This window comes from Salmo salar, chromosome 19, assembly GCF_965601325.2.
Source record: "Salmo salar chromosome 19, fSalSal1, whole genome shotgun sequence".
Classification (NCBI taxonomy): domain Eukaryota; kingdom Metazoa; phylum Chordata; class Actinopteri; order Salmoniformes; family Salmonidae; genus Salmo; species Salmo salar.
The window spans coordinates 37,191,403-37,207,258 of record NC_138309.1 but is presented as its reverse complement, the minus strand read 5'-3'; the positions used below and the strand labels follow the sequence as shown (position 1 = coordinate 37,207,258).

Below are 15,856 nucleotides of genomic sequence, written 5' to 3'. Positions count from 1 at the left end.
CTTTTGCACAGAGGAACCTGGCTTTTGCACAGAGGAACTTGGCAACCCAAATCTGTCCCAGTTTCTGTTACACAGAGGAACCTGGCAACCCAAATCTGTCACAGCAGCAGCAGCAGCTGATAAGAAACTAGAGGCCTCTATGGTCTCCCCTGATCGAGACTAACTGCTACAATTACAGAAGCTTCCACTTCCTCTCAGAATAATAATCTCTTCTCTCATCTTAACCTGCCTCTCATCAGCTCTACCGGTCACCTCCCAGCCAGCTGCCTGCTAGCTACACTGACCACAGCTGATAGAGGTCTCTTAACACCCTGTCATGTCACAGACCACAGCTGATAGGTCCAAAGCCACATTGTTCAGTTGTGTTGTTAGGAGACTAGATTGGAACAGAGCTATATATTTACCTAAATATCTAAATATACGGCTTTGGATTGGAAATATCCACTAGAGTAGGGAGATGGAGTCCTGGGACGTGTTCTGTGGGCATGAAATGGAAACCATTTTGAAATAGAAAAATTGCTGGTCGCATATATAGTTCATATAACAGAACGAAACCTATGACCAGAAAGAGTCTAATCCACAGTGGGCAGGAATGAGGTTTGACCTGTGTTGTGGTTGTTAGATACATTGCGTGTTTCTCTTCCCACACAAGGTAAGCTTAAACATGATCCTGCAGTTGAATCCCTCCCCAAAGGAGGCTGTCCTTACCGTCTGCATCCCAGTTGAAAACAGTTTGCGCATACACTACCGTTCAAAAGTTTGGGGTCACTTAGAAATGTCCCTGTTTTTGAAAGAAAATCATATTTTTTTTGTCCATTAAAATAACATCAAATTGATCACAAATAGAGTGTAGACATTGTTAATGTTGTAAATGACTAATGTAGCTGGATACGGATTATTTTTTATGGAATATCTACATAGGCGTACAGAGGCCCATTATCAACAACCATCACTCCTGTGTTCCAATGGCGCGTTGTGTTAGCTAATCCAAGTTTATCATTTTTAAAAGGCTACTTGATCATTAGAAAACCCTTTTGCAATTATGTTAGCACAGCTAAACACTGTTGTACTGATTAAAGATGCAATAAAACTGGCCTTCTTTAGACTAGTGGAGTTTCTGGAACATCTGAACGATGTGTACTACTCCCTTCACAAAACAGCGCAAACTGGCTCTAACCAGAATAGAAAGAGAAGTGGGAGGCCCCGGTGCACAACTGAGCAAGAGGACAAGTACATTAGAGTGTCTAGTTTGAGAAACAGACGCCTCACAAGTCCTCAACTGGCAGCTTCATTAAATAGTACCTGTAAAACACCAGTCTCAACGTCAGCCAGTGAAGAGACGACTCTGGGATGCTGGCCTTCTAAGCAGAATTGCAAAGAAAAAGCCATATCTCAGACTGGCCAATAAAAAGAAAAGATTAAGACGGGCAAAAGAACACAGACACTGGACAGAGGAAGACTGGAAAAAAGTGTTATGGACAGACTAATCTAAGATTGAGGTGTTCGGATCACAAAGAAGAACATTCGTGAGACTCAGAAAAAAATGAAAAGATAATGGAGGAGTGAACCATCTGTCAAGCATGGTGGAGGCAATGTGATGGTCTGGGGGTGCTTTGGAGGTGGTGAAGTGTGAGATTTGTACAGGGTAAAGTGGAACTTGAAGAAGGAAGGCTATCACTCCATTTTGCAACGCCATGCCATACCCTGTGGACGGTACTTAATTGGAGACAATTTCCTCCTACAACAGGACCATGACCCAAAGCACAGCTCCAAACTATTGAATAACTATTTAAGGAAGAAGCAGTCAGCTGGTATTCTGTCTATAATGGAGTGGTCAGCACAGTCACCGGATCTCAACCCTATTGAGCTGTTGTGGGAGCAGCTTGACGGTATGTGCCCATCAAGCCAATCCAACTTGTGGGAGGTGCTTCAGGAAGCATGGGGTGAAATCTCTTCAGATTATCTCAACAAATTGACAACTAGAATACCGAAGGTCTGCAAGGCTGTAATTTCTGCAAATGGAGGATTCTTTGACGAAAGCAAAGTTTGAAGGACACAATTATTATTTCAATTAAAAATCATTATTTATAACCTTGTCAACTTCTTGACTATATTTCCTATTCATTTTGCAACTAATTTCATGTATGTTTTCATAGAAAACAAGGACATTTCTTAGTGACCACAAACTTCTGAATGGTAGTGTTTATTATGACGTTTTTGTTTGATTCGTTCCTCAGGCAGGTTTTCTTTCCGGCTGTTTGTGAACAAGTCATGTTTTTCTTGAGCCAAGTGGATGTTCGGTAGCCAGTCGATGCCCCTTTGTCGCTAATTGGTCAACAGTACTAAGGAGGGGATTCTTCCAATTAAATGTTTGTTGTCATTCAACGAGACTATTTTTCGTGCACATTACTTCACTTGAGAAATGCTGCAACAAACATCTTAGTTAAATGTAAAATTGTGCGTCCAAGATCTCCTCTGCAAAAATGTCAAAATTAATTACAGATTTCTTGATTTACCTTAGATTAATTCTGACTATTTTGAAGAAGTGTTATGGCTATGTTGTTGCTACGGTGGCTCAAGAGATACAAAGAGTAATATTGCAGTTTCTCATTTTTCAAGTCAAGGTCTTTAAGGAGAAAATCCTAACGAATCACACTACATTCTTTTGCTGCCCTGTCTTTCACTACATACTTCAGTCTGAGACTGCCATCATTGAAGTGGTTTGTGGTGACAAAGAGCACGAGGGCTGTTGATAAAAAACAAAGTCGTCAGTGATTGGATCGTCATCTAACCAATCACAGTATCAAAGCCAATGATGAATTTTCAAACCGCCGCTTTAACCCACGTGAGTCCGGGCTCTGGCCGAACCCATCGGTTTCTGGACCAATCAGAGGGCCCTGAATGTGTTCTCATTCGGTGAATGGCCGGGGAGGTACTCAGACTAGCCACCCAAGTCATAGACCGTTCTCTCTGCTACAGCACGGCAAGCAGTACCGGAGCGCCAAGTCTAGGTCCAAGAGGCTTCTAAACAGCTTCTACCCCCAAAGTTATAGGACTCCTGAACAGATAATCAAATGGCTACCCAGACTATTTGCACCCCCCCCCCCCCCCCACCCACTACGCTGCTGCTACTCTCTGTTATTATCTATGCATAGCCACTTTGACAACCCTACCTACATGTACATAATTATCTCAATTACCTCGACACCGGTGCGCCGGCACATTGACTCTGTACCGGTACCCACTGTAAATAGCGTCCACATTGACTCTGAACCGGTACCCCCTGTATATAGCGTCCACATTGTCTCTGTACCGTAACACCCTGTATATAGCCTCCACGTTGACTCTGTACCGGTACCCTCTGTATATAGTCTCCACATTGACTCTGTACCGGTACCCCCTGTATATAGCATCCACATTGATTCTGTACCGGTACCCCCTGTATATAGCCTCCACATTGACTCTGTACCGGTACCCCCTGTATATAGTCTCCACATTGACTCTGTACCGGTACACCCTGTATATAGCCTCCACATTGACTCTGTACCGGTACCCCCTGTATATAGTCTCCACATTGACTCTGTACCGGTACCCTCTGTATATAGTCTCCACATTGACTCTGTACCGGTACCCCCTGTATATAGCCTCCACATTGATTCTGTACCAGTACCCCCTGTATATAGTCTCTACATTGACTCTGTACCGGTACCCTCTGTATATAGCCTCCACATTGACTCTGTACCTATAACCCCTGTATATAGTCTCCACATTGACTCTGTACCGTAAGACCCTGTATATAGCCTCCACATTGACTCTGTACCTGTACCCCCTGTATATAGCCTCCACATTGACTCTGTACCTGTACACCCTGTATATAACCTCCACACTGACTCTGTACCGGTACCCCCTGTATATAGCCTCCACATTAACTCTGTACCGTAACACCCTGTATATAGCCTCCACAATGACTCTGTACCGTAACACCCTGTATATAGCCTCCACATTGACTCTGTACCGGTACCCCCTGTATATAGCCTCTACATTGACTCTGTACCGTAATACCCTGTATATAACCTCCACATTGACTCTGTACCGTAACACCCTGTATAAAGCCTCCGCATTGACTATGTACCGTAACACCCTGTATATAGCCTCCACATTGACTCTGTACCGGTACACCCTGTATATAGCCTCCACACTGACTCTGTACCGGTACCCCCTGTATATAGCCTCCACATTAACTCTGTACCGTAACACCCTGTATATAGCCTCCACATTGACTCTGTACCTGTACACCCTGTATACAGTCTCCACATTGACTCTGTACCGGTACCCCCTGTATATAGCCTCCACATTGACTCTGTACCTGTACCCCCTGTATATAGCCTCCACATTGACTCTGTACCGTAACACCCTGTATACAGCCTCCACATTGACTCTGTACCTGTACCCCTGTATATAGCCTCCACATTGACTCTGTACCGTAACACCCTGTATATAGCCTCCACATTGACTCTGTACCTGTACACCCTGTATATAACCTCCACATTGACTCTGTACCGTAATACCCTGTATATAACCTCCACATTGACTCTGTACCGTAATACCCTCAATATAACCTCCACATTGACTCTGTACCGTAACACCCTGTATATAGCCTCCACATTGACTCTGTACCGGTACCCCCTGTATACAGCCTCCACATTGACTCTGTACCGGTACCCCCTGTATATAGCCTCCACATTGACTCTGTACCGGTACCCCTTGTATATAGCCTCCACATTGACTCTGTACCGTAACACCCTGTATACAGCCTCCACATTGACTCTGTACCTATACACCCTGTATATAACCTCCACATTGACTCTGTACCGTAACACCCTGTATATAGCCTCCACATTGACTCTGTACCGTAACACCCTGTATATAGCCTCCACATTGACTCTGTACCCGTACCCCCTGTATAGTCTCCACATTGACTCTGTACCGGTACCCCCTGTATATAGCCTCCACATTGACTCTGTACCTATACCCCCTGTATATAGTCTCCACATTGACTCTGTACCGTAACACCCTGTATATAGCCTCCACAATGACTCTGTACCGTAACACCCTGTATATAGCCTCCACATTGACTCTGTACCGGTACCCCCTGTATATAGCCTCTACATTGACTCTGTACCGGTACCCCCTGTATATAGCCTCCACATTGACTCTGTACCTGTACCCCCTGTATATAGCCTCCACATTGACTCTGTACCGTAACACCCTGTATACAGCCTCCACATTGACTCTGTACCTGTACCCCCTGTATATAGCCTCCACATTGACTCTGTACCGTAACACCCTGTATATAGCCTCCACATTGACTCTGTACCTGTACACCCTGTATATAGCCTCCACATTGACTCTGTACCGTAACACCCTGTATATAGCCTCCACATTGACTCTGTACCGTAACACCCTGTATATAGCCTCCACATTGACTCTGTACCCGTACCCCCTGTATACAGCCTCCACATTGACTCTGTACCGGTACCCCCTGTATATAGCCTCCACATTGACTCTGTACCGTAACACCCTGTATACAGCCTCCACATTGACTCTGTACCTGTACACCCTGTATATAGCCTCTACATTGACTCTGTACCGGTAACACCCTATATATAGCCTCCACATTGACTCTGTACCGTAATACCCTGTATATAACCTCCACATTGACTCTGTACCGTAATACCCTGTATATAACCTCCACATTGACTCTGTACCGGTAACACCCTGTATATAGCCTCCACATTGACTCTGTACCGTAATACCCTGTATATACCCCCACATTGACTCTGTACTGTAACACCCTGTATATAGCCTCCACATTGACTATGTACCGGTAACACCCTGTATATAGTCCCATTATTGTTATTTACTGCTGCACTTTAATTATTTGTTATTCTTATCGCTTACCTTTTTTTAAACTTTTTTTTTTGTTATTTTCTTAAAACTGCATTGTTGGTTAAGGGCTTGTAAGTAAGCATTTGACTGTAAGGTCTACACCTGTTGTATTCGGCGCATGTGACAAATAAAAATTGATTTGATTTGATCCAGACTCATTGGGGAGAAGAAGTGGGTGTGGCGTAACGTTAGGTCACAGCAAGAAGTCTGGGTAGCCAGGAAATAGGAAGTATGCGAACGCAGACATTTACTTCACCGAGCCGAGTTCTGCTAGCAGCAAACCAAACCTATGTATGCAGACACCTTAACCAGACCTCTCCTCTCTCTGCCTGCGTGGCTGCTAAGTGGGGTCTGTTCAGAGACCTCTCCCTGAGTGGCTGCTAAGTGGGGTCTGTTCAGAGACCTCCCCTCTCTCTGCCTGCGTGGCTGCTAAGTGGGGTCTGTTCAGAGACCTCCCCTCTTTCTGCCTGCGTGGCTGCTAAGTGGGGTCTGTTCAGAGACCTCTCCTCTCTCTGCCTGCATGGCTGCTAAGTGGGGTCTGTTCAGAGACCTCCCCTCTCTCTGCCTGCATGGCTGCTAAGTGGGGTCTGTTCAGAGACCTCCCCTCTCTCTGCCTGCGTGGCTGCTAAGTGAGGTCTGTTCAGAGACCTCCCCTCTCTCTGCCTGCATGGCTGCTAAGTGGGGTCTGTTCAGAGACCTCCCCTCTTTCTGCCTGCGTGGCTGCAAAGTGAGGTCTGTTCAGAGACCTCCCCTCTCTCTGCCTGCATGGCTGCTAAGTGGGGTCTGTTCAGAGACCTCCCCTCTCTCTCCCTGAGTGGCTGCTAAGTGAGGTCTGTTCAGAGACCTCTCCCTGCGTGGTTGCTAAGTGGGGTACTTCCAACAACTCTACAGGTTCATGTTACACATCATCTCAATGCAAATAAATGTTTTTATAATGCTGCACTTTAGATTACTCACAATTTGCCATCCTTGAAGGAACGAACGAAGACGGTGTCTTTCTTTATGGTGGCCTCTTCATGGCAGTCTGGGGTGATGACCTGGAGAGGGAGAGATAGAGAGAGATGGATGATTGGAGAAAGGACAGGGGAAAGGGAGATAGAGTAAGTCTATGGCTCTTCAGAAATACTGTAGCACTGAGCAAAGTGGACATGGTTGACAGAACTCTCCAATATGTCATTTCAAAACTAAGACATGAGAGGCTAACAGTTTGCCAAGATGAACATTTATACGTGAGTAAAGAGACTCGCTGGTCTGCCTTCCAAACACGGACAACCCCCCTACACACACACAGGAGCAGACAGCAGTGGCAGTGGGAGTCCTAGATAGCTGTGCGACAGGCAACACAGTCTAGACTCGAGGAGGTGGTGCTGTGGGATTAGCTAAGATACTCCTTGAAGAGGTAAGGTTTCAGATGAGTTCATTCCACTGCCCATCTCTGTTGATCTGCATCTCCCTCCCTCCCTCCATCCATCCATCTCTCTCTTTTCACCTCTCTTCCTCCACCTCTCTACCTCTCTTCCTCTCTCCACCTCTCTTCCTCTTCCTCCACCTCTCCACCTCTCTTCCTCTTCCTCCACGTCTCCACCTCTCTTCCTGTCCTCCACCTCTCTTCCTCCACCTCTCTTCCTCTTCTTCTATTGTACAACGAGGCAGCCCTGTAGCTGTAGTATTCTACTATGAGGCAGCCCTGTAGCTGTAGTATTGTACTATGAGTCAGCCCCATAGCTGTAGCATTGTACTACGAGGCAGCCCTGTATCATTGTACTACGAGGCAGCCCTGTAGCTGTAGTATTGTACTACGAGGCAGCCCTGTAGCTGTAGTATTGTACTACGAGTCAGTGCTGTAACTGTAGTATTGTACTACGAGTCAGCCCTGTAGCTGTAGTATTGTACTAAGAGGCAACCCTGTAGCTGTAGTATTGTACTACGAGGCAGCCCTGTAACTGTAGTATTGTACTACGAGGCAGCTCTGTAGCTGTAGTATTGTACTACGAGGCAGCTCTGTAGCTGTAGTATTGTACTACGAGGAAGCTCTGTAGCTGTAGTATTGTACTACGAGGCAGTCCTGTTGCTGTAGTATTGTACTACGAGTCAGCCCTGTAGCTGTAGTACTGTACAACAAGTCAGCCCCGTAGCTGTAGTAGTGTACTACGAGGCAGCCCTGTAGCTGTAGTATTGTACTACGAGGCAGCCCTGTAACTGTAGTATTGTACTACGAGGCAGCTCTGTAGCTGTAGTATTGTACTACGAGGCAGCTCTGTAGCTGTAGTATTGTACTACGAGGCAGCTCTGTAGCTGTAGTATTGTACTACGAGGCAGTCCTGTTGCTGTAGTATTGTACTACGAGTCAGCCCTGTAGCTGTAGTACTGTACAACAAGTCAGCCCCGTAGCTGTAGTAGTGTACTACAAGGCAGCCCTGTAGCTATAGTATTGTACTACGAGGCAGTCCTGTAGCTGTAGTATTGTACTACGAGGCAGCCCTGTAGCTGTAGTATTGTACTATGAGGCAGTCCTGTAGCTGTAGTATTGTACTACGAGGCAGCCCTGTAGCTGTAGTATTGTACTATGAGGCAGCCCTGTAACTGTAGTATTGTAGCTGTAGTATTGTACTACGAGGCAGCCCCGTAGCTGTAGTATTGTACTACGAGGCAGCCCTGTAGCTAGAGTATTGCACTACGAGGCAGTCCTGTAGCTGTAGTATTGTACTACGAGGCAGCCCTGTAGCTGTAGTATTGTACTATGAGGCAGTCCTGTAGCTGTAGTATTGTACTACGAGGCAGCCCTGTAGCTGTAGTATTGTACTATGAGGCAGCCCTGTAACTGTAGTGTTGTAGCTGTAGTATTGTACTACGAGGCAGCCCTGTAGCTGTAGTATTGTACTACAAGGCAGTCCTGTAGCTGTAGTATTGTACTACGAGTCAGCCCTGTAGCTGTAGTATTGTACTATGAGGCAGCCCTGTAGCTGTAGTATTGTACTACGAGGCAGCCCTGTAGCTGTAGTATTGTACTACGAGGCAGCCCTGTAGCTGTAGTATTGAACTACGAGGCAGCGCTGTAACTGTAGTATTGTACTACGAGTCAGCCCTGTAGCTGTAGTATTGTACTACGAGTCAGCCCTGTAGCTGTAGTATTGTACTACGAGTCAGCCCTGTAGCTGTAGTATTGTACTACGAGGCAGCTCTGTAGCGGTAGTATTGTACTACGAGGCAGTCCTGTTGCTGTAGTATTGTACTACGAGTCTGCCCTGTAGCTGTAGTACTGTACAACAAGTCAGCCCCGTAGCTGTAGTAGTGTACTACACGGCAGCCCTGTAGCTATAGTATTGTACTACGAGGCAGTCCTGTAGCTGTAGTATTGTACTACGAGGCAGCCCTGTAGCTGTAGTATTGTACTATGAGGCAGTCCTGTAGCTGTAGTATTGTACTACGAGGCAGCCCTGTAGCTGTAGTATTGTACTATGAGGCAGCCCTGTAACTGTAGTATTGTAGCTGTAGTATTGTACTACGAGGCAGCCCCGTAGCTGTAGTATTGTACTACGAGGCAGCCCTGTAGCTATAGTATTGTACTACGAGGCAGTCCTGTAGCTGTAGTATTGTACTACGAGGCAGCCCTGTAGCTGTAGTATTGTACTATGAGGCAGTCCTGTAGCTGTAGTATTGTACTACGAGGCAGCCCTGTAGCTGTAGTATTGTACTATGAGGCAGCCCTGTAACTGTAGTATTGTAGCTGTAGTATTGTACTACGAGGCAGCCCTGTAGCTGTAGTATTGTACTACAAGGCAGTCCTGTAGCTGTAGTATTGTACTACGAGTCAGCCCTGTAGCTGTAGTATTGTACTATGAGGCAGCCCTGTAACTGTAGTATTGTAGCTGTAGTATTGTACTACGAGGCAGCCCTGTAGCTGTAGTATTGTACTACAAGGCAGTCCTGTAGCTGTAGTATTGTACTACGAGTCAGCCCTGTAGCTGTAGTATTGTACTATGAGGCAGCCCTGTAACTGTAGTATTGTAGCTGTAGTATTGTACTACGAGGCAGCCCTGTAGCTGTAGTATTGTACTACAAGGCAGTCCTGTAGCTGTAGTATTGTACTATGAGTCAGCCCGTAGCTGTAGTATTGTACTACGAGTCAGCCCTGTAGCTGTAGTATTGTACTATGAGTCAGCTCCGTAGCTGTAGTATTGTACTACGAGGCAGCCCGGTAGCTGTAGTATTGTACTACAAGGCAGCCCCATAGCTGTAGTATTGTACTACGAGGCAGCAAAGTAGCTGTAACATTGTACTACGAGGTAGCCCTGTAGCTGTAGTATTGTACTACGAGGCAGCCCTGTAGCTGTAGCATTGTACAACGAGGCAGCCCTGTAGCTGTAGTATTGTACTACGAGGCAGCTCTGTAGCTGTAGTATTGAACTACGAGGCAGCGCTGTAACTGTAGTATTGTACTACGAGTCAGCCCTGTAGCTGTAGTATTGTACTACGAGTCAGCCCTGTAGCTGTAGTATTGTACTACGAGGCAGCCCTGTAGCTGTAGTATTGTACTACGAGTCAGCGCTGTAACTGTAGTATTGTACTACGAGTCAGCCTTGTAGCTGTAGTATTGTACTACGAGGCAGCCCTGTAGCTGTAGTATTGTACTACGAGGCAGCCCTGTAGCTGTAGTATTGTACAACGAGGCGCCCTGTAGCTGTAGTATTGTACTACGAGTCAGCCCCGTAGCTGTAGTATTGTACTACGAGTCAGCCCTGTAGCTGTAGCATTGTACTACGAGTCAGCCCCGTAGCTGTAGTATTGTACTACGAGTCAGCCCTGTAGCTGTAGCATTGTACTACGAGGCAGCCCTGTAGCTGTAGTATTGTACTATGAGGCAGCCCTGTAGCTGTAGTATTGTACTATGAGGCAGCCCTGTAACTGTAGTATTGTAGCTGTAGTATTGCACTACGAGGCAGCCCCGTAGCTGTAGTATTGTACTACGAGGCAGCCCTGTAGCTATAGTATTGTACTACGAGGCAGTCCTGTAGCTGTAGTATTGTACTACGAGGCAGCCCTGTAGCTGTAGTATTGTACTATGAGGCAGTCCTGTAGCTGTAGTATTGTACTACGAGGCAGCCCTGTAGCTGTAGTATTGTACTATGAGGCAGCCCTGTAACTGTAGTATTGTAGCTGTAGTATTGTACTACGAGGCAGCCCTGTAGCTGTAGTATTGTACTACAAGGCAGTCCTGTAGCTTTAGTATTGTACTACGAGTCAGCCCTGTAGCTGTAGTATTGTACTATGAGGCAGCCCTGTAACTGTAGTATTGTAGCTGTAGTATTGTACTACGAGGCAGCCCTGTAGCTGTAGTATTGTACTACAAGGCAGTCCTGCAGCTGTAGTATTGTACTACGAGTCAGCCCGTAGCTGTAGTATTGTACTACGAGTCAGCCCTGTAGCTGTAGTATTGTACTATGAGTCAGCTCCGTAGCTGTAGTATTGTACTACGAGGCAGCCCCATAGCTGTAGTATTGTACTACAAGGCAGCCCCATAGCTGTAGTATTGTACTACGAGGCAGCTCCGTAGCTGTAGCATTGTACTACGAGGCAGCCCTGTAGCTGTAGTATTGTACTACGAGGCAGCCCTGTAGCTGTAGTATTGTACAACGAGGCAGCCCTGTAGCTGTAGTATTGTACTACGAGGCAGCTCTGTAGCTGTAGTATTGAACTACGAGGCAGCGCTGTAACTGTAGTATTGTACTACGAGTCAGTCCTGTAGCTGTAGTATTGTACTACGAGTCAGCCCTGTAGCTGTAGTATTGTACTACGAGGCAGCCCTGTAGCTGTAGTATTGTACTACGAGTCAGCGCTGTAACTGTAGTATTGTACTACGAGTCAGCCCTATAGCTGTAGTATTGTACTACGAGGCAGCCCTGTAGCTGTAGTACTGTACTACGAGGCAGCCCTGTAGCTGTAGTATTGTACAACGAGGCAGCCCTGTAGCTGTAGTATTGTACTACGAGTCAGCCCCGTAGCTGTAGTATTGTACTACGAGTCAGCCCTGTAGCTGTAGCATTGTACTACGAGTCAGCCCCGTAGCTGTAGTATTGTACTACAAGTCAGCCCTGTAGCTGTAGCATTGTACTACGAGTCAGCCCCGTAGCTGTAGTTCCCCACATGGCCAGTAGGAGGTGGTAAGGAACTGACAGGTCAACATACAGCAGCTGCCAACAACAACAAACACAGGGGTACAATCCCAAATGGCACTTTATTCCCTACATAGTTCACTAGTTTCAGAATCTGGTCAGAACAGAAGTAGTGCACTATGTAAGGAATAGGGTGCCATTGGCCTGAATTCAAGTCAAAAGTAGTGCACAATATAGGGAATAGGGTGCCATAGGGCTCTTGTCTAAAGTAGTGCACTATAGAGGGAATAGGGTGCCATAGGGCTCTTGTCTAAAGTAGTGCACAATAGAGGGAATAGGGTGCCATAGGGCTCTTGTCTAAAGTAGTGCACTATATAGGGAATATGGATCTGGTCTAAAATAGTGCACTATATAGGGAATAGGGTGCCATTAGGGATGCAGATTAGGTAGGGGAACTAGGGTCCTGCGGACTTCACAGGAATCATTAAAGGGACAGCGTCCTCCTCTCCTCTCTGTGTCTCCGTTCTGCTTGCCTGGAAGAACCACTTACATAAACAAACACTGCTGGGCTGGCGGGCCTGCTGTCACCATGTCTGTGTGTGCCTGTGTGTACTGACCTGTGGAAACTAAGGTGACGAATGAAACAGGTCTGGAAAACGCTGATAACTGACACTCATTAAACCCAGTACAGAGGCATTGACTGTGTGTGTAACTACAGAAACAAAGTAAAACCAGCTGTGTTCTCATTTTAGCTGAGCAGCATTGTGTATCTACAACGCAACAAACAGACATATGAATCCATTGTTTTTAGTGGGAAAGCAATTTGATCAAAGACCCAACTATTTCAAACCGAAATATTCCGACTGATGATAGAGGTCTCTACAGTAATAATAAACAACTTTACTGTTATAGTGTTAGTAGCTGTGTTCACTCACTGTTATAGTCTTAGTAGCTGTGTTCCCTCACTGTTATAGTGTTAGTAGCTGTAGTCCCTCACTGTTATAGTGTTAGTAGCTGTAGCTGTGTTCCCTCACTGTTATAGTGTTAGTAGCTGTGTTCCCTCACTGTTATAGTGTTAGTAGCTGTGTTCCCTCACTGTTATAGTGTTAGTAGCTGTGTTCCCTCACTGTTATAGTGTTAGTAGCTGTGTTCCCTCACTGTTATAGTGTTAGTAGCTGTAGTCCCTCACTGTTATAGTGCTAGTAGCTGTAGCTGTGTTCCCTCACTGTTATAGTGTTAGTAGCTGTGTTCCCTCACTGTTATAGTGTTAGTAGCTGTAGTCCCTCACTGTTATAGTGTTAGTAGCTGTGTTCCCTCACTGTTATAGTGTTAGTAGCTGTGTTCCCTCACTGTTATAGTGTTAGTAGCTGTGTTCCCTCACTGTTATAGTGCTAGTAGCTGTAGTCCCTCACTGTTATAGTGCTAGTAGCTGTAGTCCCTCACTGTTATAGTAGCTGTGTCCGCTCACTGTGCTAGTAGCTGTAGTCCCTCACTGTTATAGTGCTAGTAGCTGTAGTCCCTCACTGTTATAGTGTTAGTAGCTGTAGTCCCTCACTGTGCAAGTAGCTGTAGTCCCTCACTGTTATAGTGTTAGTAGCTGTAGTCCCTCACTGTTATAGTGCTAGTAGCTGTAGTCCCTCACTGTTATAGTGTTAGTAGCTATAGTCCCTCACTGTGCAAGCAGCTGTAGTCCCTCACTGTTATAGTGTTAGTAGCTGTGTTCCCTCACTGTTATAGTGTTAGTAGCTGTAGTCTCTCACTGTTATAGTAGCTGTAGTCCCTCACTGTTACAGTGCTAGTAGCTGTAGTCCCTCACTGTCATAGTGTTAGTAGATGTAGTCCCTCACTGTTATAGTGTTAGTAGCTGTAGTCCCTCACTGTTATAGTGTTAGTAGCTGTAATCCCTCACTGTTATAGTGTTAGTAGCTGTGTTCCCTCACTGTTATACTGTCAGTAGATGTAGTCCCTCACTGTTATAGTGTTAGTAGCTGTAATCCCTCACTGTTATAGTGTTAGTAGCTGTGTTCCCTCACTGTTATAGTGTTAGTAGCTGTAGTCCCTCACTGTTATAGTGTTAGTAGCTGTGTTCCCTCACTGTTATAGTGTTAGTAGCTGTAGTCCCTGAATGTTATAGTGTTAGTAGCTGTAGTCCCTCACTGTTATAGTGCTAGTAGCTGTGTTCCCTCACTGTTATAGTGTTAGTAGCTGTAGTCCCTCACTGTTATAGTGTTAGTAGATGTAGTCCCTCACTGTTACAGTGTTAGTAGCTGTAGTCCCTCACTGTTATAGTGTTAGTAGCTGTAGTCCCTCACTGTTACAGTGCTAGTAGCTGTAGTCCCTCACTGTTATAGTGTTAGTAGCAGTAGTCCCTCACTGTTATAGTGTTAGTAGCTGTAGTCCCTCACTGTTACAGTGTTAGTAGCTGTAGTCCCTCACTGTTATAGTGTTAGTAGCTGTAGTCCCTCACTGTTATAGTGTTAGTAGCTGTAGTCCCTCACTGTTATAGTGTTAGTAGATGTAGTCCCTCACTGTTATAGTGTTAGTAGCTGTAGTCCCTCACTGTTATAGTGTTAGTAGCTGTGTTCCCTCACTGTTATAGTGTTAGTAGCTGTAGTCCCTCACTGTTATAGTGTTAGTAGCTGTGTTCCCTCACTGTTATAGTGTTAGTAGCTGTAGTCCCTCACTGTTACAGTGTTAGTAAGTGTAGTCCCTCACTGTTATAGTGTTAGTAGCTGTAGTCCCTCACTGTTATAGTGTTAGTAGCTGTAGTCCCTCACTGTTATAGTGTTAGTAGCTGTAGCTGTAGTCCCTCACTGTTATAGTGTTAGTAGCTGTGTTCCCTCACTGTTATAGTGTTAGTAGCTGTGTTCCCTCACTGTTATAGTGTTAGTAGCTGTGTTCCCTCACTGTTATAGTGTTAGTAGCTGTGTTCCCTCACTGTTATAGTGTTAGTAGCTGTGTTCCCTCACTGTTATAGTGTTAGTAGCTGTGTTCCCTCACTGTTATAGTGTTAGTAGCTGTGTTCCCTCACTGTTATAGTGTTAGTAGCTGTGTTCCCTCACTGTTATAGTGTTAGTAGCTGTGTTCCCTCACTGTTATAGTGTTAGTAGCTGTAGTCCCTCACTGTTATAGTGTTAGTAGCTGTGTTCCCTCACTGTTATAGTGTTAGTAGCTGTGTTCCCTCACTGTTATAGTGTTAGTAGCTGTGTTCCCTCACTGTTATAGTGCTAGTAGCTGTAGTCCCTCACTGTTATAGTGCTAGTAGCTGTAGTCCCTCACTGTTATAGTAGCTATGTCCGCTCACTGTGCTAGTAGCTGTAGTCACTCACTGTTATAGTGCTAGTAGCTGTAGTCCCTCACTGTTATAGTGTTAGTAGCTGTAGTCCCTCACTGTGCAAGTAGCTGTAGTCCCTCACTGTTATAGTGTTAGTAGCTGTAGTCCCTCACTGTTATAGTGCTAGTAGCTGTAGTCCCTCACTGTTATAGTGTTAGTAGCTGTAGTCCCTCACTGTGCAAGCAGCTGTAGTCCCTCACTGTTATAGTGTTAGTAGCTGTGTTCCCTCACTGTTATAGTGTTAGTAGCTGTAGTCTCTCACTGTTATAGTAGCTGTAGTCCCTCACTGTTACAGTGCTAGTAGCTGTAGTCCCTCACTGTCATAGTGTTAGTAGATGTAGTCCCTCACTGTTATAGTGTTAGTAGCTGTAGTCCCTCACTGTTATAGTGTTAGTAGCTGTAATCCCTCACTGTTATAGTGTTAGTAGCTGTGTTCCCTCACTGTTATAATGTCAGTAGA

General features: G+C 45.6%; 1 protein-coding gene across 3 annotated transcripts in view; it reads right to left on the bottom strand.

The window, feature by feature from the left end:
* Window positions 1-15,856, bottom strand: part of arid4b (AT-rich interaction domain 4B) — a 240,505-nt gene that overhangs the window by 106,666 nt on the left and 117,983 nt on the right. For all 3 annotated transcript variants that reach the window (XM_045702251.2, XM_045702252.2, XM_045702253.2), the window contains exon 9: window positions 6,907-6,986. In XM_045702251.2, coding sequence (XP_045558207.1) covers window positions 6,907-6,986 — 80 coding nt within the window. The remainder of the gene's footprint in view (window positions 1-6,906; window positions 6,987-15,856) is intronic.